This window comes from Salvelinus namaycush, chromosome 26 (assembly GCF_016432855.1).
Source record: "Salvelinus namaycush isolate Seneca chromosome 26, SaNama_1.0, whole genome shotgun sequence".
Classification (NCBI taxonomy): domain Eukaryota; kingdom Metazoa; phylum Chordata; class Actinopteri; order Salmoniformes; family Salmonidae; genus Salvelinus; species Salvelinus namaycush.
In genome coordinates this window covers 36,076,691-36,101,396 of record NC_052332.1, presented here as the reverse complement: position 1 = coordinate 36,101,396, position 24,706 = coordinate 36,076,691, and the positions used below count along the sequence as shown (strand labels likewise).

At 41.9% G+C, this 24,706-nt stretch overlaps 1 protein-coding gene across 1 annotated transcript; it reads right to left on the bottom strand.

The window, feature by feature from the left end:
• Positions 1-4,023: 4,023 nt before the first annotated feature.
• Positions 4,024-14,512, bottom strand: bicdl2l (bicaudal-D-related protein 2-like). The gene is made up of 6 exons (XM_038965330.1): positions 13,840-14,512; positions 13,159-13,278; positions 9,036-9,194; positions 6,934-7,025; positions 6,663-6,783; positions 4,024-4,586 (listed from the first exon to the last, which is right to left on the bottom strand). Exons 1-6 carry the CDS (start codon positions 14,392-14,394, stop codon positions 4,281-4,283), a joined length of 1,353 nt encoding a protein of 450 aa, XP_038821258.1. The 5' UTR covers positions 14,395-14,512; the 3' UTR covers positions 4,024-4,280.
• Positions 14,513-24,706: the final 10,194 nt, after the last annotated feature.

Genomic DNA, 24,706 nt, shown 5'->3' with positions numbered 1-24,706 from the left:
CCTGTTTTTATGCGAGTAAAGTACATGTAGGATAAAAAAATGCCACGATAGCCTTGATGGAAAAAGCTCGTTTGTCAGTGAACTTTCCAAATGTAGACAAAACAAAATCGCTAGACAAGGTGGGATCTTTTGGTGTCGTAAAATGTATTATGCGAGAACTGGGGGTCCTCCCATTACGACTCGGGAAAGCATGCAGTTTATTAGGCTTTATATGAAATAAGTTATGAGAAACTTCACATGGTGGTGAAAGTGCAAGGTGATTAGCTTGATGCTGCTTTCCAATAAATATTGAGGGTCTTATTCTAGTGACATGATGATTGATGTTTGGCTGCCGTTTGACAAAAAAAAAGACCTTTCTCTTTAGTCCATAATTTAATCATGCAGGCCAGTTTTCACCAACCGGTCGATCTTCAAGGCATTCCTAGTCGATCACCAAACATTTCTGTAGAAGATCCAACATTAAAGGCTGTGGTAAAGGCTTGCGCTCCTTTTAAATTCATTTTGCGCTGTTGGCGAGATGTGCGCTTGATTTGATCACCTTGCACTTTCACTACCCTGTGCACTGGGTAAGCAAAGTTCCCATTTTGAACCATTTCAGTTGTCTGAAAAGTTAAACTGGGACCGGGAGATCTGTGGTTAAATCGAGTGCGCCTACTTTGGTGGCCAATCTGATATATCAAATCAGTGCCTACAGAGCTTCCACGACACCAGGCGAGAGCAAGGTTTGATACTAGTCTAACTTAGATGTAATAACTTGTAAAACCATGACCACAGAGAGACTGTCAAAGAATACAGCAAAGAGCTGCTCTTTTTATGAGCGAGTTCATGTTAAAAATATGTATTCAGCACTATGCTCAGCTGTGCCTTGCCAGTGCTACACCAACTGATCTATTTTGTTATCAAATCTCAAGTTTTTAAATATTGGCAGGCTAGGCATATAGCCGATATGCTGTGATAATGTATTAGGCCTACTGCACAAACGTCATTCTTACAGGACTTTTTTAATTGGGTTAATGTTTCATTTTCTTAAGTCATGTTAAAAACAAATCCTGAGCGGTATATCTTGTGTTGTGTTTTGACTGCGAAAGTGATCTTGACTGAGAAAAGGTTGGTGACCACTGAGCTGTTGACTAAAGCCAATACCAGAGTGGCCACATTCGCTATATAACGCAACATTTGTTTGTGACAACCATTAGGCCTAGAGTTGAAAGTGCCATGGAAACCCATTTAACTTTTTTATTCGGTACATATGAATCCGCAAAAGGTATTTTTATGTGCACTACGTCATCACACACAGCCTTTAATTCACAACAAGTCCATTTGATGGAAACTCATCTCTGCAGATTTAAATATTCACATGAAAATCTGTCGCCAATTGGATGGAAACCTAGCTATTGAAGTCGTTTGCGGTGATATCAAAATGAGGGGTGTTGTACTAAACAAAGTAATCAGCGATTGGCTCATCTCTAACTAATCAAACCTCTGCTTTAACCGTGTGTGTTCTGGCTCTGGCCCAACCCATCTGTTTCTGGGACCAATCAGAACGGTTCAAATGTTTTTCTGTTCTAGAAATCGTTGTGGAAGTACTCAGATTTAGACTCATTGCGGAGAAGAAATTAACACCCATGGGTGTGGTGTAGCGTTTGGATAGCCAGGCAACCCCTGGGGGGGAAAGAATATATATATATATCCTACATCAGCACTCCTAATCCTACAATGCTTTATGAATACGGGCCCTAATTGTTTTATATTAGAAGTCTGGACTAAAGACAGGACCTCTCAAGCAGAGGGAATGTAAAGTACAACTGCAGCTCTGAACCAGAGATTAGGGTGCTGATCTAGGATCAGTTTTGCCTTTTTAGATCATAGTGAATAACATATGAACAAAGGGTGAACCTGATCCTAGATAAGCACTCCTAGTCTAAGAAGCTTTATGAATAAGTGCTCTGGTTGTCTGAACGGACATGTGGATTTAGCACCTGATGTCAGTGAAGGAACATCTACGGCTCCCCAGGGAGATCGGGGCTGTTGTGTTGCTGTGTGCAATCGCTTTTATACATGGGGTTAATTTGTGTGTTTTGTGTGCGGTATGTTACTACGCCTGTGGGAATTAGCCAGAAAGGAGAACAAAGGGGTAAAATGATTGTTACCGAATGGAATAAGACATTAAGTGAAAGCACACAGTGTAGCCGTGTTAAAGCTGTTTTTTTTTGGTATTTTATCCTCAGCTGGGGGGAAAAGGTGTTGCAATTGATGCAAACGCTTAGTAAATCTGACCCTTAAGTCTTTGGAATTAATTTCAGTATTCTTTTCAATGATGTGTAAAGGTAGTTTTTTTGTGTGTCGTACTACTCGATTACATGTAGTGTAACATGTTGTTTTTTGACCTTTTTTATAGTGCGATGTCATTCAGATAGCTAAATAGCTACCTTTCTATGCCATTTAAGCGCTAATAAAGCTATATCTTTCCAGGTACTGTATTATCTCCTGTATCTCCCAGGTTAGACTCTACAGCAGAGGGGGTCCTACTCTGGTCCTAGGGAATCTACTGGACCTGCAGGGTTTTGTTCCAGCCCTACACTAACACACTCTGGGTCCTGACTCCCAACACTAACACCTTAATCAAGTTCCAGACAGAAGACCATGAATAGTTGATTACTTGAAACTGGTGTGTTAGTGCAGGGTTAGAACAAAAGCCTTCACGCTCTAGGACTGGAGTTGGAAAACCCAATGCTCTACACTGGGTAATATTCTCTACTCTTCTGTGTTGTGAGTGGCCATTTTGTAAAAATGAACTGTGTACTCTGTTTGTGATAATCTACTAGCATCTGTTTCAATGGTCATTTATTCAAGTATATGAATCACTTTAACTCTGTAGACGAAGGCTGCATTTACACAGGCAGCCCAATTCTGATATTATGCTGCTAATGTCGTTTGACCAATCAGATGTTTTGGCAAAATATCAGAATTGGGCTGCCATGTTTTAGTGTTTATGGGTATGTCAGATATGCTGCAAAATAATCTCTAACTCATATTGTTCTTAATCTTATCAGATTTCCTCTGTGGTCAGGTTTGTTCTTCAGTGAAATGTTTTGGTGCTTGTGTGTATGGGGAAAAGTACAATCAAACAGTGATACTGCAGCTCAGTAAGTCTGTCTGCCTCTGAGTCTTTTTTTTTTTTTTCATCTCTGTAAAATTTGTAACAAGTTTTCCGCAGTTAACCAGCAGCTCTGAGACTGGTCTCCGTGTTGCCAGTTATGTATATTTTATCACAGGGACTCATAGCCCCAAAAGGGTTCTAGTGTGTTTTATAATTTTTGTAGTTGAAAGTTAAACAAAAAGTGTACTCCGTTGGATGCCAGGTTTGAATAACTAAAGATATCAGAATGGTTTTGTGTTGAACTAGCTTACCCTTGTTTTAACTAAAATAGTTTGGTGGTTGAGTAGCTAGGCAATCCCCTACCAATCATACTCAGACCCCAGGGTTCATATTGGCTTTCTGTTGGTCAAGAATGTGTCTATTGAACCTGGGTTGATGGGGTTTGCACTTTTGGGACTATTCCATTGGTTCCATTAACACTGTACAAGCTCAATCAAGTGCACACCTAAAGTAAACCAATACTATTTTAACCCAGGTATGAGGTGAAATGTTTGTCAATTTCAACATGGCTAAATAAAACAAACAGTAATTTAGTCTATTTTACTACGAGCATGCCTTTTCATCCTCTTGTTCAGTTGTCGATAGGCCTATGCATTTTAACTTTGCCACAGTAACGTTCATTCAATGTCATGTAGTTGTGAGATACATTGGGTGAATAATTGAGATATTAAATTATGTATTACTGATGTATATTAAAATTGAAGGGAAAAAAACATGTCTTGTCTTCCTGTCTCGGATAGTCTGCACTTGGTAAATATTATGGGTTAAGGAGAATGGGAAGTTGTGATGACATTGTGGCTGTTTTAATCCCTAATTTTTAGCTGTGGACTAGAATAAACGGCACGCTCAGCATTTGGAAGGACGTTTAAATTACTTTAATCAAAGACACGCGTTATACTATAATTAATGATTACAGTTGGAGGGAATCTTCAACCCAAATGTAGTATGAAGGCAACCATTACCACTGAATAATGTTTTCCTCAGATTAATTCTCTACTTATGTGAATGTGTGTAATGCATGTCAACTATCAGCTCAATCCATGTATCTCTCCCAGTAGGAATCAACAGTTTGAAAAATGTATAAAGTATCTATGATTTGTCCCTCTCATGCTATGTTGTATTATAAGTCTATGGTATGAAACCCCTCCAGTCTGCTGCTGCTACTCGACGACCGCGACACCGGTGACGCCTGCGCTGCATCCTGGTCACCATGACGACCCGTCTTCCCCCTCTTCAGCCTGTCCCTCCATGTAACAGGGGCCGGAGAGGGGGCAGGGGTGTAGGTCAAGGTGGTAGGGGTGGAGGCTGGCCTCTGTGGGGGTTCTTTAGTCCTCCTCAGCAGCCCCAGACGGGAGGGTTTCCTCTGGGCTTGTTCTGCTGCCTGCTGGCTCTGGAGCTGCTGCTGCAGGATCCTCTGGATGTCGTCCTGACACACGGAAATACATTTGTTGACATCTTTATTGACTAATGGTAAAAAAACAACAATATTGATGGATTATTTCTCATTATGGCAATCCAGTATTGCATTTATCTTTTTCTGCCCACTGCTGCAACTTTTACCTCTGATGCCTTGATAACACCTACAGCGTCATCTAGATGTGTGCAACAAAAGTTCAACATTTACCATTTCTGTCAAACTGTCTGCGCATACATTCGATAAATCCAACATATGCAGCATTCCATTGGAAATGAATGCACTTCCGGTGTACGAAAATACAATGACGCTATCGGTGTGATCGAGGCGTTAGACATCAAACTTGGTACACATTCTGACCAGTGATGAGGTAAAAAAAAAGTGCGCGAACTCAGTGACTTTCAACGTGGCACCGTCATAGGATGCCACCTTTCAGTTCATAACATTTCTGCCCTGCTAGAGCTTCCCCGGTCAACTGTAAGTGCTGTTATTGTGAAGTGGAAACGTCTAGGAGCACCAACAGATCAGCCACGAAGTGGTAGGCCACACAAGCTCACAGAACGGGACCGCCGAGTGCTGAAGTGCGTAAAAATCGTCTGTCCTCAGTTGCAACACACTACCGAATTCCAAACTGCCTCTGGAAGCAACGTCAGCACAAGAACAGTTCTTCAGGAGCTTTATGAAATCGGTTTCTTAGTTTATTTCTCTCTCAGATTCCGTGATTACGAACTCGTCTCATCACTGCAACTCCCCAACGGGCTCGGCAGAGGCAAAAGTCGAGTCATGCGTCCGCCAAACTGCGCTTCTTAACATCCGCTCACTTAACCCGGAAGCCAGCTGCACCAATGTGTGAAACACCTTTCAAATTACGACAGTCAGCCTGCAGACGCCCGGCCCGCCACAAGGAGTCGCTAGAGTGTGACGAGTCAAGTAAACCACCCCTGCCAAACTTTCCCCTAACCCGGATGATGCTGGGCCAATTGTGTGCCGCCCTATGGGACTCCCGGTAACGGCCGGTAATGACACCCCAACACTGAGCCACTCGGGAAGCCATAAATGGGTTTCTATGGCCGAGCAGCCACACACAAGCCTGAGATCACCATGCGCCGGCTGGAGTGATGTCAAGCGTGCCGCCATTGGACTCTAGAGCAGTGGAAACATATTCTCTGGAGTGATGAATCACACTTCACCATCTGGCAATTCGACAGACGAATCTGGGTTTGGCAGATGCCAGGAGAACGTTACCTGCCCAAATGTATAGTGCCAACTAAAGTTTGGTGGAGGAGGAATAATGGTCTGGGGCTGTTTTTCATGGTTTGGGCTAGGCCCCTTAGTTCCAGTGAAGGGAAATCTTAACGCTACAGCATACAATGACATTCTAGACGATTCTATGATTCCAACATTGTGGCCACAGTTTGGGGAAGGCCCTTTCCTGTTTCAGCATGACAATGACCGTGCACAAAGTGAGGTCCAAACAGATATGGTTTGTCAAGATTGGTGTGGAAGAACTTGACTGGCCTGCACAGAGCCCTGAACTCAACCCCATCGAACACCTTGGAATGCCAGCTGCAAGCCAGGCATAATCGCCCAACATCAGTGCCTGACCTCACTAATGCTCTTGTGGCTGAATGGACGCAAGTCCCCGCTGCAATGTTCCAACATCTAGTGGAAAGCCTTCCCCGAAGACTGGAGGCCGTCATAGCAGTAAAGGGGGAACCAACTCTATATTAATGCCCATGATTTTGGAATGAGATGTTCGACGAGCAGGTGTCCACATACTTCTGGTCACTTTAGTGTATGTGATGTCATATTGCACCATTAGAGGAAGCTGGTCCCTCACCACCAGATGGCCCCAGGCTCTATTACTCCATTATCATGCTAGGATACCACTGGTGACATGTACCGGCTGGATGCATTATACCGTGTGTGTTAAACCATGGGTAATTTGCCATTGTCCCTCATTAGTGAGAGCTTGTTTTCCACCGTAACCTCTCCCCAGCTGAGCTCATATGTTGCTACTGTATGTCTCAGACATATACATTTTTACGACTCGCTCTCTCTTTCTCTCCTCCCACCATCTTTTAGTACCTTCCAGGCCTCTAGTTCCAGTGAGAGCTCCAGTCGTTTCTGCACAGCCTCCAACAGCTGGTTGTTCAGTAACATCATCTCTGTCTTACTGCGGAGAAGCTCCGCCTCCATGGCCTTCTTCCTGTTCAACAGGAAGGGGGAAAAAAACTAAACAAAACATCAATGTGTCATTTTTCTACAGGAACAATGCAGTTCCCTCTTAGAGGAGGCATTGACACTTCTCTTTGCTGTGAATGTGTGTGTGTGTGTGTGTGTGTGTGTGTGTACTCACTTGTCCATGGCATCGTCTCTGTCACGTAGTGCCTGTTGTAGAACAGCACTGTCATCCACACCATTCCCTTTTTTAACCCAGAACTGGGAATCCTGGGGAAAACAAAACAAGAGAGAGTGGTTGGGAGAAAAAAGGCAGGTTTGTTTTATTTATATTCACAGTTATGGAATACATTGACATAAAATGGTGTTTCTTACTATTGATGACATCAGTTCTTCTGCTAGTTGGAATAAAATGTTTGCTGATGTATTCTGACCTGTGTATGTGGTGATGCATTATGCCTGGGAGTCATGTGGTGATGCATTACGCCTGGGAGTCATGTGGTGATGCATTATGCCTGGGAGGCATTTAAATGCCACCGAGTAATTAAAATTCCATTGAAACAAGTTTGAGCTAACTGAACCCATCAGGTCACATACCTGAACGGAACCAGTCTGGGCTCACCTGAGGGGCGGTGTCTAAACTCATCTGACATGAACCGTTAGCCTCCGAGCTACTGTTGGATAGGCACAGATTTACTAATCTTTGTATTCTATGGGTTTGCCTGTGGGGGTGGGATCTAAGCTCACCTAAGAGGTGTGTGAGTGGCTGAGTGCAAGCCTGGGTCACATTCACTAGAAACTGAGGAACTAAATGCATCCTTGAGGACCCTGGCCTAACTTGTGCTGTGTGGCTCAGTGTTAGTTTAGGTTCACCTGTGCTGAGTGGCTCAGTGCTAGTTTAGGTTCACCTGTTCTGTGTGGCTGAGAGCTAGTTTAGGTTCACCTGTGCTGTGTGGCTGAGAGCTAGTTTAGGTTCACCTGTGCTGTGTGGCTGAGAGCTAGTTTAGGTTCACCTGTGCTGTGTGGCTGAGAGCTAGTTTAGGGTTCACCTGTGCTGAGTGGCTGAGAGCTAGTTTAGGTTCACCTGTGCTGTGTGTCTGAGAGCTAGTTTAGGTTCACCTGTGCTGTGTGGCTGAGAGCTAGTTTAGGTTCACCTGTGCTGTGTAGCTGAGAGCTAGTTTTGGTTCACCTGTGCTGAGTGGCTGAGAGCTAGTTTAGAGTTCACCTGTGCTGTGTGGCTGAGAGCTAGTTTAGGTTCACCTGTGCTGAGTGGCTGAGAGCTAGTTTAGGTTCACCTGTGCTGAGTGGCTGAGAGCTAGTTTAGGTTCACCTGTGCTGAGTGGCTCAGTGCTAGTTTAGGTTCACCTGTTCTGTGTGGCTGAGAGCTAGTTTAGGTTCACCTGTGCTGTGTGGCTGAGAGCTAGTTTAGGTTCACCTGTGCTGTGTGGCTGAGAGCTAGTTTAGGTTCACCTGTGCTGTGTGGCTGAGAGCTAGTTTAGGGTTCACCTGTGCTGAGTGGCTGAGAGCTAGTTTAGGTTCACCTGTGCTGTGTGTCTGAGAGCTAGTTTAGGTTCACCTGTGCTGTGTGGCTGAGAGCTAGTTTTGGTTCACCTGTGCTGTGTAGCTGAGAGCTAGTTTTGGTTCACCTGTGCTGAGTGGCTGAGAGCTAGTTTAGGTTCACCTGTGCTGAGTGGCTGAGAGCTAGTTTAGAGTTCACCTGTGCTGTGTGGCTGAGAGCTAGTTTAGGTTCACCTGTGCCGAGTGGCTGAGAGCTAGTTTAGGTTCACCTGTGCTGTGTGGCTGAGAGCTAGTTTAGGGTTCACCTGTGCTGTGTGTCTGAGAGCTAGTTTAGGGTTCACCTGTGCTGAGTGGCTGGGAGCTAGTTTAGGTTCACCTGTGCTGTGTGGCTGAGAGCTAGTTTAGGGTTCACCTGTGCTGAGTGGCTGAGAGCTAGTTTAGGTTCACCTGTGCTGAGTGGCTGAGAGCTAGTTTAGGTTCACCTGTGCTGAGTGGCTGAGAGCTAGTTTAGGTTCACCTGTGCTGAGTGGCTGAGAGCTAGTTTAGGTTCACCTGTGCTGTGTGGCTGAGAGCTAGTTTAGGTTCACCTGTGCTGAGTGGCTGAGAGCTAGTTTAGGTTCACCTGTGCTGAGTGGCTGAGAGCTAGTTTAGGTTCACCTGTGCTGTGTGGCTGAAAGCTAGTTTGGGTTCACCTGTGCTGTGTGGCTGAGAGCTAGTTTAGGTTCACCTGTGCTGTGTGGCTGAGAGCTAGTTTAGGTTCACCTGTGCTGTGTGGCTGAGAGCTAGTTTGCGTGCGACGTTCTGCAGCAGGACCAGCGCTGTATCCAGACTGTTCTCCTGAACAGATGGTTCTACTGTGCTGGACTCTGCTTCTGTCAGAGGAAGCAACAACCTCAGAACGGACTGAACCTCCTCTGTAACCTAGAGAGAGAGAAACAGTCAAGGCATTCACGCAGAAGAACAGCTCCTGACTTTTATAACTTGTTTGTTAAGATCACGAGGAAAATGTGCTACAAAATATAAGTAGTCAAATTAGACAACTGAAGATCGAGGAAAAGATTGACAGAGTGAGTTTTTTTTTTTTTTTTAAAGCCATCTTGATCGTGCTAGCTAGCTAAGTTCAAATTTGTCAGTTAGCTTGCTAGGAAGTTAATCCCTGGAATTTGGGGAATTTTTCTTAAATTCATCAGAAAAGTTAGCTTATAACACTGCACCTTTTTTTGTGGGATACACAAGGCAATTCTAAGTCTTGGGGCTATTTTTGGTTACACTATCCCCAATCCAATGGAATTGCAACCCTCTGCATGCACAGTGCACTCTTCCATCACATGTACAGCTGATTCTCAAGATCTTGCACACTAATGAGATGCTACAGAGCCCACACTACTACACTGTCTGAGCCAAGGACAACATGCTTTCTGGTAAGTTTTGATTGCAATACTGGATGGGGTGAATATTTTATGACATATATAATTTTTTGTTAATTAGTAAATACAGCAAAGTGTGTTTAAATCATTTCTAACTTCTTAACAATTTCTGCTAGTTAGTTTTTGCTACCATGTGGGTTTTCGCTTGCTTGAGCCTGCTAACTGAGTGTTAATTCACCTGTTTCCATACATTTAAATATATATATTAACCTTTATTTAACCAGGTAGGCTAGTTGAGAACAAGTTCTCATTTGCAACTGCGACCTGGCCAAGATAAAGCATAGCAATTTGACACATACAACAACAGAGTTACACATGGAATAAACAAAAACATACAGTCAATAATACAGTAGAAAAAAAAGAAAAAGTCTATATAGTTAGTGCAAATGAGGTAAGGCAATAAATAGGCCATGGTGGGGAAGTAATTACAATATAGCAATTAAACACTGGAATGGTGGATGTTTCATTTATCTTACAAAGAAGTTGTGTAATCTAACTGCTTAACTATTCATCTGTACATGGAATTGTATTTGTTTTTTTACTCATTTTTTTCTAATCTTTACAGGGAAATGCCACCATCTGATGTGTGGAGACTGCAGCTAATTTAGAAGGAAAAGCTGTGTACATTTGCAAACACTGTGCCAAATCATATGTGAAGAATGCAACAGATGCAGAATCATCTGGCCAAGTGCATAAAGTTCCCTCAGCGCTCACAACAAGCAACCTCTGACAAAATTCCATCTACTTCCATTTGGGGTGAAAATTATGAATCAGACACCACAGACAAGGGACAACAGACACACCGGTCTCTACATTGCAGATGAGCTAAAGGCAGTCATCAATGACCTTGGACCACAAAAGGTATTTGCACTGGTGAGACAATGCTGCGAACATGAAGACTGCTTGGTCTAAAGTGGAGGAGTCCTACCCTCACATCTCACCCATTGGCTGTGCTGCTCATGCATTGAATCTGCTCCTCAAGGACACCATGGCACCGAAAACAATGGATACACTCTACAAGAGAGCCAAGGAAATGGTTAGGTATGTGAAGGGTCATCAAGTTATAGCAGCAATCTACCTCACTAAGAAAAGTGAGAAGAATAAGAACACCACATTGAAGCTGCCCAGCAACACCCATTGGGGTTGTGTTGTCATCATGTTTGACAGTCCTGGAAGGATAGGAATCTCTCGAAGAAATGGCCATATCAGTCTGCAGATATGGACAGCCCCATCAAGAGGATCCTCCTGGATGATGTATTTTGGGAGATGGTGGTAAGCAGCCTGAAACTCCTGAAACCTATAGCAGTAGCCATTGCACGGGTTGAGGGAGACAATGCCATCCTGTCTGATGTTCAGACTCTGCTTGCAGATGTAAGAGAAGAAATCCGTACTGCCCTGCCCACTTCACTGTTGCTCCAAGCAGAAGAAACTGCAATTCTGAAATGCATCAAAGAGCGTGAAGACTTCTGCCTGAAGCCCATACACGCCACAGCGTACATGTTGGACCCCAAGTATGCTGGCAAGAGCATCCTGTCTAGTCCAGAGATCAACAAGGCCTATGGTGTCATCACTACCGTGTCTCGCCACCTTGGCCTGGATGAGGGCAAGATTCTTGGCAGTCTGGTGAAGTACACTTCCAAGCAAGGGCTTTGGGATGGAGATGCAATATGGCAGTCGTGCCAACATCTCATCAGCCACCTGGTGGAAGAGACTTTGTGGATCTGAGGCTCTTTCCCCTGTTGCCTCCATCTTCCAAATCCCACCAACATCAGCCGCCTCAGAACGCAACTGGTCCTTGTTTGGGAACACACACAGCAAAGCAAAATTCCAGCAAAATTCCAATTGGCTATATTAAAACTGTTTAATTTGAACCTGAGTGTAGGTTACTTCCCTGACGTCAGGAACCAAGGACTCATAACCCCAATCTTTAAGAACGGAGACAAATTTGACCCTAACAATTACAGAGGTATTTGTTTGAACAGTAACATGGGGAAAGTTTTCTGTAGTATTATAAATGTAAGAGTTCTAAACTTCCTTAATAAGCACAATGTCTTGACTAAAAGTCAAATTGGATATCTACCAAAAACATCTCACGACATGACAATTAAATCCTTGGCAATAAATGGAGCATCAGAATTGGCAAGAAATTATTTAACCAGGGGCCTGGCCTTTGCCAGGGTTGCAATCGCAGCCCTGCGCTCTTGGCCACTATTCTAGAAAAATCCTCAGCCCCTGTTGTTGGTCTCCACAATACAGAGGTTAAATGCCTGCTCTTCGCAGATGATCTGTGCCTGCTGAAACCCACAGCACATCACCTAGAGCAGTACTGCCAGACCTGGGCCTTGGCAGTAAATCCCCAAAAGACTAAAACAATGATTTTCCAGAGAAGATCTTAGGGAATTAGACCAAAGTTCTCGATTGGTACAAAATATGCAGAGTACTGCACACACTACAATTACTTAGGTTTAAAAATAAGCTCAACTGGACACCTTAATGAGGCAGTGAATGAATTGAGAGAGAAAGCATGCAGGGCATTCTACACCACTAAAAAACGAATCCAAATAGAAATACCTCGTACAGTTTGGCTAAAACTAATTGAATATGTAATTGAATCAATTGTACTTTATGGCAGCGAGGTGTGGAGTCCACTTGCAAAACAAGATTTCACCCAATGGGGCAAACACCTACAGTACATGTCCAGAGGAAAACTACAACAATGCATGCAGGGCAGAATTAGGCCAATATCCACTAATAATAACAAAAAAAAGATAAATGAAGTTTTGAAAACATCTCAAATATGGTGACCCCTTCAAATAATTTACCAAGCCCTGCAATGCCAGAAAATATTTCCCTCATCCAACTGGGCCTGAGTTCACAAATCGGTTCTACTAATACACTGAAGCCTCAGGACCAGAACATCCAATCAATCAGAATAAACCAAATGACACAGTCAAAACAAAAACTACATTACCTATTGGGAAAAACAAGCACAAAGCAAAATCCTGTGCTATCTGGCTATAAATCGACAGTACACCATGGCAAACTGTTTGACCACGGTTACTGATTAAAACCTTAGAAAAACTTTGAAAAAGTACAGGCTCAGTGAGCACAGCCTCCCTATAGAGGAAAGGCTGTGCAACCACTGTACCACAGCAGAACCCGAGGCAGAGCTTTATTTCCTGAGGGAGGAAGGGGGTGAGAGAAGGATGAGGGAGGGGAAAGAGTTCAACATAAACACAGACTTCTAAAGGTGACGTGCTTCACAGTAACAGAAAGGATTCAGTCCTGTTAGCCTACTCCCAGACTCCATTCAAGCCCTGTTGTCATGTGATTCTTGTTATTCAGCCTCTATACATCACACTGATCTTGTTTCTGTATGTTTCAACAATTGCATGACCTTTGAAATTACTTTTCAAATATATGGTTATGCTTGACTGTATTTGAAGTGTGTGTGTTACCTTCTCCCTGTGTTGGCTCCATCCCGGTTCGTCTCTGTTCTCCTGTAGTTTGTCCACCTGAGCCTTCAGCCTCAGACTGCGTCTCACTGACAGCGCCACCTCCCGACGCACTTCCTTCAACTACACACAAACACGTTTGTAAAGAAGCATGTTTAACAAATTCCTACAGGTGTTGCTGAATTTCCTCTTCCCTTCAACTAGACACACACAGACAGTGTTACATGCAAAACACACACACACACCACCTCCCGAGGCACTACTTTTAACCACACGCGCACACCCTTCAGCTAAGAATAAATGGTGTCATGAAAAACTCAGGCTCAGTTGTAAACAGTGCTAATCCAGATTCCTGGAAGATGACACAGCAGAGACAAATCCTGTTGTACTGGATACGCATGTGACAGCTCATATTACACACGCACACAGATACACCAGGCCCCTCACTGATAAGAGCCCAAAGAGAGACAACAATATTCCCTTCAGCCACAAATCAAACCTGTCTCCATGAGCTGATAACATTCTATAGCAGAGTATGACACACTTGTACTGAACGAGGTGAAAGATCTGTTCTGGTCCAAGATCTTTGAAAACCATAACAAGTACTGCGTCAAATTACATTCAATATACTTTCTTGGCTGCACAGCACACACATGTTATTTTTGTCCGTCCTCACTCTCTCACCGTGTCTGACACTGGTCCTAATGTTCTGCGTCTGCCGAGCTGTCGTTCACTCCTGATGAGGTCCGGTAAGGTTCTGTCTACGTAGCTCCGTCTGAAAGGGCTCTTATCCTCACTGACTTCATCAGAACCATCTCCCTCACTGACCATGGTCAAACCACCTGGATCGCCATTCTCTATGGCCAAACTCTCCTTGACCATGGCCAGCTCACCAGAACCAGCATCTTCTGCGGTCAAAGACGGCATCAAACAGGTACTGGTCATGGTCAACAGATCATGACAATTGTCCCCCTCTTCGGTCAGCGAAGTCGACCCTTCTGTGACCACATCCTCCTTCTCTGGGTCATCCTCTGGTTCAGTCATGGTCGAGCTTGAATCGTCCTGTGTTTGTATTTCATCTCTCAGTATTGTAGACCGTGTGGTTGAACTGCCACAGACAGTGCCAGGCAGCTGGTGTCCATCTTCCAGGGTGTGCAGGGAGTAGCAGAGTTGTTCCATGGCAGTGAACTGTGGTCTCAGTCTCTCGTTCAGGATGGAGAAAGGCACAGGGTCTCCCATGGTATAATAGAGGGGTCACAACCACCAAACAGTAAACCGACAAGAGGAGAGTTCGAGAGAGAATTGAAGAGAGGAGCTCACAATCTCACTGGGACAAAAAAAAAAAGACTGGCAGTGAGAAGAGGCTATGACAGAGTGAGAGAAAAATAGAGAGTGAGAAGGGGAGGGAACAAAACACAGAATGTTTACCAACTGGTTTTTCCTGAACTTTGAGTAACCAGAATAGGACCAACATATCTTGTGTGATGTCATCGAGTGATGTCAGAGGAGGCTGCACCCTCACCTTTTTTTCTCCCTTTAACTTCTATTGCTACGGTGATGGTAGCCTGGATACGGGCACGTCAACATTTCAGGGCTTGAGGGAAATGGACCTTTGATGTCCTAACACAATCAGAGACAGATTACAGACATGACGTACGATACCTATCTGTTTATACTGCCCTGTCATCATATAACAATGCCAAGCTACACATACACCATTTCAGAAGGGATGAGGAGCAAATGTGTGAGAGAGATAAGAGGCAAGACATGGGAGGGAGAGTACAAAAGAGAGAGGTCGTTCCACCAATTCGGTGCCTTTTGAGAAGTGTCACTTGGTAAAAAAATATATATACAGTACCAGTAAAATGTTTGGACAAACCTACTCATTCAAGGGTTTTTCTTTATTTTTACTATTTTCTACATTGTAGAATAATAAACACATAAGGAATCATGTAGTAACTAAAAAAAAGTGTTAAATCAAAATATTTTAGATTCTTCAAAGTAGCCACCCTTTGCCTTGATGACAGCTTTTCACTCTCTTGGCATTCTCTCAACCAGCTTCACCTGGAATGCTTTTCCAACAGTCTTGAAGGAGTTCCCACATATGCTGAGCACTTGGCTGCTTTTACATCACCCTGCGGTCCAACTCATCCCAAACCACCTCAATTGGGTTGAGGTTGGGTGATTGAACAGGCCAGGTCCTCTGATGCAGCACTCCGTCACTCTTCTTCTTGGTAAAATAGCCCTTACACAGCCTGGATGTGTGTTGGGTAATTTTCCTGTTGAAAAACAAATGATAGTGGGACTAAGATCAAACCAGATGGGATGGCGTATCGCTGCAGAATGCTGTGGGAGCCATGCTGGTTAAGCGTGCCTTGAATTCTAAGTAAATCACTGACAGTGTCACCAGCAAAGCACCCCCACACCTCCTCCATGCTTCACAGTGGGAACCACACATGCAGAGATCATCCGTTCACCTACTCTGCGTCTCACAAAGACACAGGGGTTGGAACTAAAAATCTAAAATTTGTTCCACCAGTCTAATATCCATTGTTCGTGTTTCTTCACCCAAGCAAGTCTTCTTATTGGTGTCCTTTAGTAATGGTTTCTTTGTAGCAATTGTATCATGAAGGCCTGATTCACACAGTCTCCTCTGAACAGTTGATGCTGAGATGTCTGAATTTATTTGGGCTGCAATTTCTGAGGCTGGTAACTATAATGAACTTATCCTGTGCAGTAGAGGTAAATCTGGTGCTTCCTTTCCTGTGGCGGTCCTCATGAGAGCCAGTTTCATCATAGCGCTTGATGGTTTTTCCGACTGCACTTGAAGAAACTTTCAAAGTTCTTGACATTTTGCGGATTGACTGACATTCATGTCTTAAAATAATGATGGACTGTCATTTCTATTTGCTTATTTGAGCTGTTCTTGCAATAATATGGACTTTTACCAGATAGGGCTATCTTCTGCATACCCCCAACCCATACCTTGTTACAACACAACTGATTGGCCGAAACGCATTAAGAAGGAAAGAAATTCCAGAAATGAACTTAACAAGGCACACCTGTTAATTGAAATGCATTCCAGGTGACTACCTCATGGAAAGAATACCAAGTGTGTGCAAAGCTGTCAAGGCAAAAGGTGGCTACTTTGAAGAATCTCAAATATAAAATATTTTGATTTGTTTAACACTTTTTTGGTTACTACATGATTCCATATGTGTTATTTCATAGTTTTGATGTCTTCACGATTATTATACAATGTAGAACATTGTAAAAAATAAAGAAAAACCCTTGAATGAGATCGTGTTCAAACTTTTGACTGGTACTGTGTATATATATATATATATAAATAAAACTTGATTTCACATCATTTTAATTTTAACATTTGTCATAAAGAGCACTTGTTCAGCTTCATAAAAATAAATAAAAATTCCCATCTCATGAGGTTAAAGAGCGACTGCCCCTGAAAAACAACTTCTCATTTTGAAAACGGCCTGTGACATATGAGTCAGAAACATTTATTATAGTGTTAAAATTTACTACAAAGTGTAAATTGGATAATTTTGGTCATAAAATAAGTCTCGTCCAAAATTGAGATTTGTGAGATAAGAAAAAAAAAATGTAAGTCACGGAATGAAGGGTACCTTTAACAGTGTTCCTCTGGTTGGGTTTATTTCAATCCTTCCCACATGCCCACAGTGCTCAAGTAATGGTCAATTTGGTACAGGGCTGGTTAGGGACCATCAGTAAATTACACAATATACTTAATACAATATTTTTAAAATGTCAATAGCTGCATATTTCAAAATGACTTAACTCTTTACAAACTATAAATTGTAGAAATTCATATAAATATTGAAAGCATTTAATGAGACAACTAAAAGATGTGCAACATGAAAATAGTTACAATTACATTGTGTAATTTATTGACGATCCCGTAACTAGCCCCAGAGATAAGCTATCCAATGTCAAACCAAATTTGCCCTGTTCGCACACTAGCCGGCTGAAGCAAATTGTAGAAAGAAGTTTGCCTTGGCGACTTCAAGACCTGGTTAGACTGTTTCTCGGTTATCTAGATGGGTGAGCGGCTGTAACGGTGTATGGTTTTGGCAGAGTTAATGTACAAACGTTTGCCACGTCACAAACCACCCAAGACAACTCTTGTCTGGTTTCAGTCTGAATCAGTCATGGCCGCTTCATTTCTTAATGACCAAGACGAAAAGCTAGGGCAAATCAGGAAATTCAGCCCCCTTAACCCTCGAGTCAATTTTCGCGGCCCTACGGAAATCAAATTAACATAATTAAACATCCCCATATAAAGCTAAAGGTATATGTTTTTTTGTATTGGCGGAGTCTCAATTCAACGCATTGGTGGAGGAGCTAAAGTAGTGTTTGTCAGAACATGATACATCGCGAAAATTTGTCTTCCCACGAAAACGTCTAATGTCCGAACGGTTTGACATACAAAATATTAAAAGATTACTCTCACGAACATGTACATGTCGGTGGTTTTGCTCTACAACCCCCACAACAGTCACTTATTAAGTGACAAATAAAGTAGCGATTTAATCTTAAAATCAACCATAAATCCAAATGCGTCACAAAAAGCATTTCTAGCCTGTCTATCTATGTATAGGTAACAGGGTTGGCGTGTTATGCTTGACCCTCTAAATTTTTCACCAGAATATTGCCAAAAAGAGTAGAACCAGCTCACCTGCTTTTACCCACCGGGCTCTATTGTTGGCTGGCGTTAAACCAGTGTAATTGTCAATCGCACGCTCGTTTGCTTATTCAACCTGTTAAAGCAAGTTCTCTATTTTAGCACCATGATTGGTCATTTACCTGTCTTACATGTGACCCACCATCTCTTTTCGGGCTTATGTTCCAAAATTAGATTTGTATTTATTTATTTTATGGATAAAAGTACAGACTTCTAAATGGTTTATCATACCTTGTAATTGGACTTCTAAATGGTTTATCATACCTTGTAATTGGAGAAACATGGGAAGGTAATGCTGCTTTTAAAATTGATACAAGTATAATACCATTTAGGAGAAAAGGGCATTTAAACATTTTGCTGCGATTTTCAACCTTGCTCTAATCATTGGGAAACATATTTAGAAAAGTAATAATTTTACCAAACTGCCTAAATGGATTCTCTGAACGTTATCTCACCAAGTTCCCCCATTTGGCAAACCATTAACAGTATTAAATTGCCTATTGTTGTATAATAAAGATAACCTTTCACATTGACCAGCTACAGTGTTTACGGCCATTTAGCCTCGTTCACACGCTCTTAAGCAACGGATCTCTTACAGAATTCCCATGAGAACACGTGACTCTGGCCATGTGCTAAAGCAGTGAGGTAGTGCTTAAAAAACAATCAAATATTTAAAGAGTAAAAGACTACTAAAGGTGGCAGCCTACAATTAGGAAAAACTTAAAACCGACAAACACAGGCTTAGGTCTATCAAATGAGATCCGTTGTGACTTTGGTTCAGGTCAGGATCAAATCCGATTTTATTTGTCACATGCACTGAAAACAACAGCTGTAGACTTTACCATAAAATGCTTACTCAAGAGCACTTAACCTACAATGAGTAAAAAAATAAAAATAGCCAGACTACATACAGAGTCAATGTACAGGGGTACGAGGTAGGTATGAACAAATTAATCTCGCCTGAGAGCCTATTTCTGTCCTGCACTTTGAAGCAGGACATGTAATGTCCATGTCCAATGTCCATATACTGAACAAAAATATAAACTCAACATGCAACAATTTCACTGATTTTACTGAGTTACAGTTCATATGAGAAAATCAGTCAATTTAAATAAATACATTACTGTACGGAAACACCGTACAGTTGGTGACCGATGTCAGCGTGCATGTGCCCGGCCTGTCACATGGAGTCGCTAGAGCGAGATGGGACAAGGACATCCCGGCCGGCCAAATCCTCTCCTAACCTGGACAACGCTGGGCCAATTGTGCGCCGCCGGCTGCAACAAAGCCTGGGATCAAACCCTAGCGATGCAGTGCCTCAGACCGCTGCACCGTCACTGTATTTTTGTGCATTCAAATTGCCATCGATAAAATACAATTGTGTTCATTGTCCGTAGCTTATGCCTGCCTATAACATAACCCCACCGTCACCATGGGGCACTCTGTTCACAACATTGACATCACCAAGCCGCTTCGAGCATGTTTGGGATGCTCTGGATCGACGTGTACGACAGCGTGCTCCAGTTCCCGCCAATATCCAGCAACTTTGCACAGCCATAAAAAAGTGGGACAACATTCCACAATCAACAGAGTGATGTGAAGGAGATGTGTCACGCTGCATGAGGCAAATAGTGGTCACACCAGATACTGACTGGTTTTCTGATCCACGACCCTACATTTCTTTCAAAGGTATCTGTGACCAACAAATGCATATCTGTACTCACAGTCATGTGAAATCCATAGATTAGAGCCTAATGCATTTATTTTAATTGACTGATTTCCTTATATGAACTGTAACTCAGTAAAATCGCTGAAATTGTTTGCATGTTGCGTTTATATTTTTGTTCAATGTAGATAGCTATTTAACTATCATTTCATTGTGGCTAGTTAGCTTAGCATGTGTCCCTATCACTTAACATTGGGTTTGATTAGCTTGCTAATCAATTAGCATTCACAGCACAGTGGCTATTTCAAATCAAATCAAAGTGTATTGTGGAAGATGTTATTGCGGGTGTAGCAAACTGCTTGTGCTTCTGGCTCCGACAGTGCAGTAATATCTAACAATTACACAACATATACCCAATACACACGTCTAGTAAAGGAATGGAATTAAGAATATAAAAATATATGGACAAGCAATGTCAGAGCGACATAGAACAAGATACAGTAGAATAATATAGGATACAGTACATACATATGAGATGGGTAATGCAAGATATGTAGACATTATTAAAGTGACTAGTGTTCCATTTATTAAAGTGGCCAGTGATTTCACGTCTATAGGCAGCAGCCTCTATGTGCTAGTGATGGCTATTTAACAGTCTGATGGCCTTGAGATAGAAGCTGTTTTTCAGTCTCTCGGTAAGCCTATTTTCAGTAGCTAACTGGTTAAACATGACAAAGATTATCATCATATCATGCATGATTTAGCACATCAGCAATCAACATTAACAGCACAATGTAACTGGCCAGCTCAGCCACTGTAGCTAGCTGGCAATAACTTACCTGTTACCTGTATAACGTTACCTAACTAACTAATAGCTAACAATGAAAACTACGTTTTGATACAGTGCACCTGCTGTGTATGGATTATGATGATGATTCATGGCAGACTGAAACCTTTTCTAAATAATCATTCCCACTCGGCTTCAACCAGACTGCTTTTGCCAACAGTACAGTAGACACAAGCTGTATCGATAACAGCAGCTGTATTCAGAATAACACTGTTATTGAAAGCTGTAGCTACACTTCGCATGTTGTCCATGAAGAAAAATATGATTAAATCCAATGATTGATCTTTCAAATATCCGCGGTAGCAGAGATCAGGACGTGCCATTTGAAATATAAGCATTGAGTGACAGAATGGACTCGCTTTCTCGTGAAAGTCCCAGCCCCCTCACTATCTCAACCAATCATGGCTGGGCAGGTTCTGTATTTTCTGTGTTTGCTAAACAGCTTCTCGATTTCATATTTTTTTTAGTTTTACAGATTAGATACGACTTGGTTATTAAGGCACATGAAAGTTCATATGTTCAAAAAGGCATTGAGCTGAAAAGTAGGAAAACGTGTCTTATGCCCACCCTTATGAAAAAACATTGCGGTCAGAGTGAACTATGCTGCAAATACTGCGTCCAAAATAATAGTTTTTTTTACTACAGTCATTTTTGCAGTGTAATCTGAAATGACTATGTCCAAAATACCACAGTAGACTGCAGTTACTGCACCTTTACTGCTGTTTCAAAACTGAAAACTTTTTTTGTAAGGGATATAAACATGGAACAAGGGAGATGTGCTTTTTGTGCCCATAACCTCTAAACCAAGCATAGCCACTCCTCCTCTCAATGTAGGCTGTTTTTTTGTCCTGCCCAATGTATTTGCCAAGTAATCAAGACTAGCAATAGGGTTTGGCTCTTGAGATCACTTTAAAATAAATATGAGTCTGTATGGTAAGAGTGAGCGGACATCCCCGTTTTATCTACTTAGGCTATTACATTATTTTAGACAGCTCCTGTTATTATTTTGGATGTGTGTAAAAAAACAAACATGTAGGCTATATGCCCTTACCATGCTATAATGAACCCTGCATCAACAGCAGTCTGGTGTTTTTCTTATTCTGGCCATGCATTCGCCAAGTAGCCTATATCCATAGAAGGTTTCTAAATGGTCTACTCGTAAGGCTTTTACCAGCAGGCTTTTGTATTATTAATAATTCACATAGGCCAAGGGTAGTAGGGGGTAACTAGACCCCTGTAATTTACATAAAGACCACAAGATGTCACCAAATTATTTCCCCAAAACTTTCCCTGCCTGTCACTGTTCTTGCTGAACAAAACAAAAATCCTCAGTGTCATGACAACTTTTGGAGATATTTCAGCAAAACAATTTTGTGGTAGGTTGATCCATTTTTTTTTACATTTTGAAAAAGTTGTAGATATATTCCACTTAAGTTTTCCACCAATGTTCCTTATAGGACACATCACTGCACTCTATACTGTTCGGTAAACTGGTCATCTTTGTATACCCGTCGCAAGAGCAACTGGTTGTTGCTTATTTATAAAACCCTCTTAGGCCTCACTCCCCCCTATCTGAGATATCTACTGCAGCCCTCATCCTCCACATACAACACCCGTTCTGCCAGTCACATTCTGTTAAAGGTCCCCAAAGCACACACATCCCTGGGTCGCTTGTCTTTTCAGTTCGCTGCAGCTAGCGACTGGAACGAGATGCATTAAACACTCAACCTGGACAGTTTTATCTCAATCTCTTCATTCAAAGACTAAATCATGGACACAATTACTGACAGTTGTGGCTGCTTTGCGTGATGTATTGTTGTCTCTACAGTCTTGCCCTTTGTGCTGTTGTCTGTGTCCAACAATGTTTGTACCCTGTTTTGTGCTGCTGCCATGTTGTGTTGCTACCATGTTGTGTTGCTACCATGCTGTGTTGTCGTGTGTTTCTGCCATGCTATGTTGTCATCTTAGGTCTCTCTTTATGTAGTGCTGTGTTGTCTCTCTTGTCGTGATGTGTGTTTTTAAAAACCATAGCTGATATGGCTGACTTGCTAAATAAATATGTTTTCTACTGGCTCCTTGTGGATTTGTGTAACTGGATAATAACTGCTTCTTTAAGTTACTATACCCAGAGAGAGTGAGAAAGCGAGAGAGAGAGACGTGGTTAGCCTACCATTTGAAGTATTTTATTATGTGGTCTAAAAAGGAAAGAAAATACCAACACGAGTATCCACATTTTTAGACAATATACAGACAAAACAGCCCTCCCAATATGAACTGGAATTATATTGTTCTACTACTGAACTTTTTGTTTAAGAAAAAAAAATTTGAAAGGAAAGAGACTGTCACTGGCAAACATAGTAACAGACCCAACCACATTAAATAGTATCCCCTCCTCATGTAGAAAAGCACATGAGCTAATTATAATACACAAAGTTAGCAAAAAAAGGAAATGCATAATGGCAACATTGCCTAAAATTATGAGTAAGATACTGATGTGATAGACCTATATAAGACCTATATATATAACAATTGAGATGTACAAACTATGGCATAAGGGAACGATGAGCGTATAAGAAGCAAGCCATAACTTTGATTAAGACATTGATTTGATTTGAATAAGCGAGCTGAGACGGACGTAGTCACTATGATTATTTGTTCAGCACTTGCAATAATAACACTTATGGCAGTATGGAATAATACTACATACTATAAACAATATGTAAAGCAGCATTGGCAACTCTAACATCAATCTGAAGGATCCGCCCCTTTTTTCAATTTTCGCCTAAAATGACATACCCAAATCTAACTGCCTGTAGCTCAGGACCTTTTCATTTAATTTTTAATTTTTAAATTTTTGAAGCAAGGATATACATATTCTTGATAGCATTTGAAAGCAAATACTTAGAAGTTTGTGGAAATGTGAAATTAATGTTGGAGAATATTACACATTAGATCTGGTAAAAGACAGTACAAAGGGAAAAAAATTGGTACATTTTTTTGTACCATCATCTTTGAGATGCAAGAGAAAGGCCATAATGTATTATTCCAGCCCAGGCGCAATTTAGATTTTGGCCACTAGATGGCAGCAGTGTATGTGCAAAGTTTTAGACTGATCCAAATAACCATTGCATTTCTGTTCAAAATGTTGTATCAAGACTGCCCGAATGTGCCTAATTGGTTTATTAATAACTTTTCAAGTTCATAACTGTGCACTCTCCTCAAACAATAGCATGGTATTCTTTCACTGTAATAACTACTGTAAATTGGACAGTGCAGCTTGATTAACAAGAATTTAAGCTGTCTGCCAATACCAGATATGTATATGTCCTGGGAAATGCTCTTGTTACTTACAATCTCATGCTAATCGCATTAGCGCACAATAGCTCAACCTTCCCGTGGGTGGGACACCGATATGTAAAGATCCTTAAGAGTTATTAAAGAATACTAACAGTCATTCAGTAGAACATATGGCTGAAACGTATCAAAGTAACATGAAGTTGTCGTGGAAATTCACCTCTAAGGACTCAAACTCAATGTAAATTAATCAATCTTTATTATAACGTCCGGAGATGTTCACAAACTCAATTCAAACTTGATTAAAACTCCGAAAAGGGCTTTCCCTTTCAGTCCTTATATACTTATTAATGTTGGTTACTGCATGTTACTGACAAGGCTTCTCTCAAAGCTGAGACCTTGAAACTGAGATACTCCTCTTGGTTCCCAGGGCAATGTTCTAGGCGTACCGGCAAGTGGTCGGAGGAGGAGGTCACAGTCACCTGCACGAACCAAGATAGAATGAGAGGAGATGCGATGTACAATTCAAGGCTTATTTCCATGCCCTCTGATTGGTTGGGAATGGCAGGACAATGATGGGTGAGGGATAACTAAGGTAGGCTGAGCAGCCAAACTAACGGGACTTAAGGGAAACTGAAGGGACTGTGAGGGGAAGTTAGGTAGAGAGGAGAGGAGTAGGACGGCCATTTTTTACACCATGTTTCATCAAAATGTACAGCTGTGAGTCATACGCATAGCAGTGAAAGTTGACATTGTGTTTCCGAATGACATCACAAAGATGTAGAATATATAGTGAAAACAATAGTTGTGCTAAAACGTAACCTTACGGAACACCGACAAGAGGACTAACCATATACAGAGACAAACTAATATCTTTCTGACAGATAAGATCTAAACCAGGAAAGAACTTGTCCATGTAGACCAATTAGGGTTTCCAATGTCTCCTAAAGAATGTGATGATCGGTGGTGTCGAAGGTGGCTCTAAGGTCTAGGAGCACGAGGACAGAGGCAGAGCCTTGGTCTG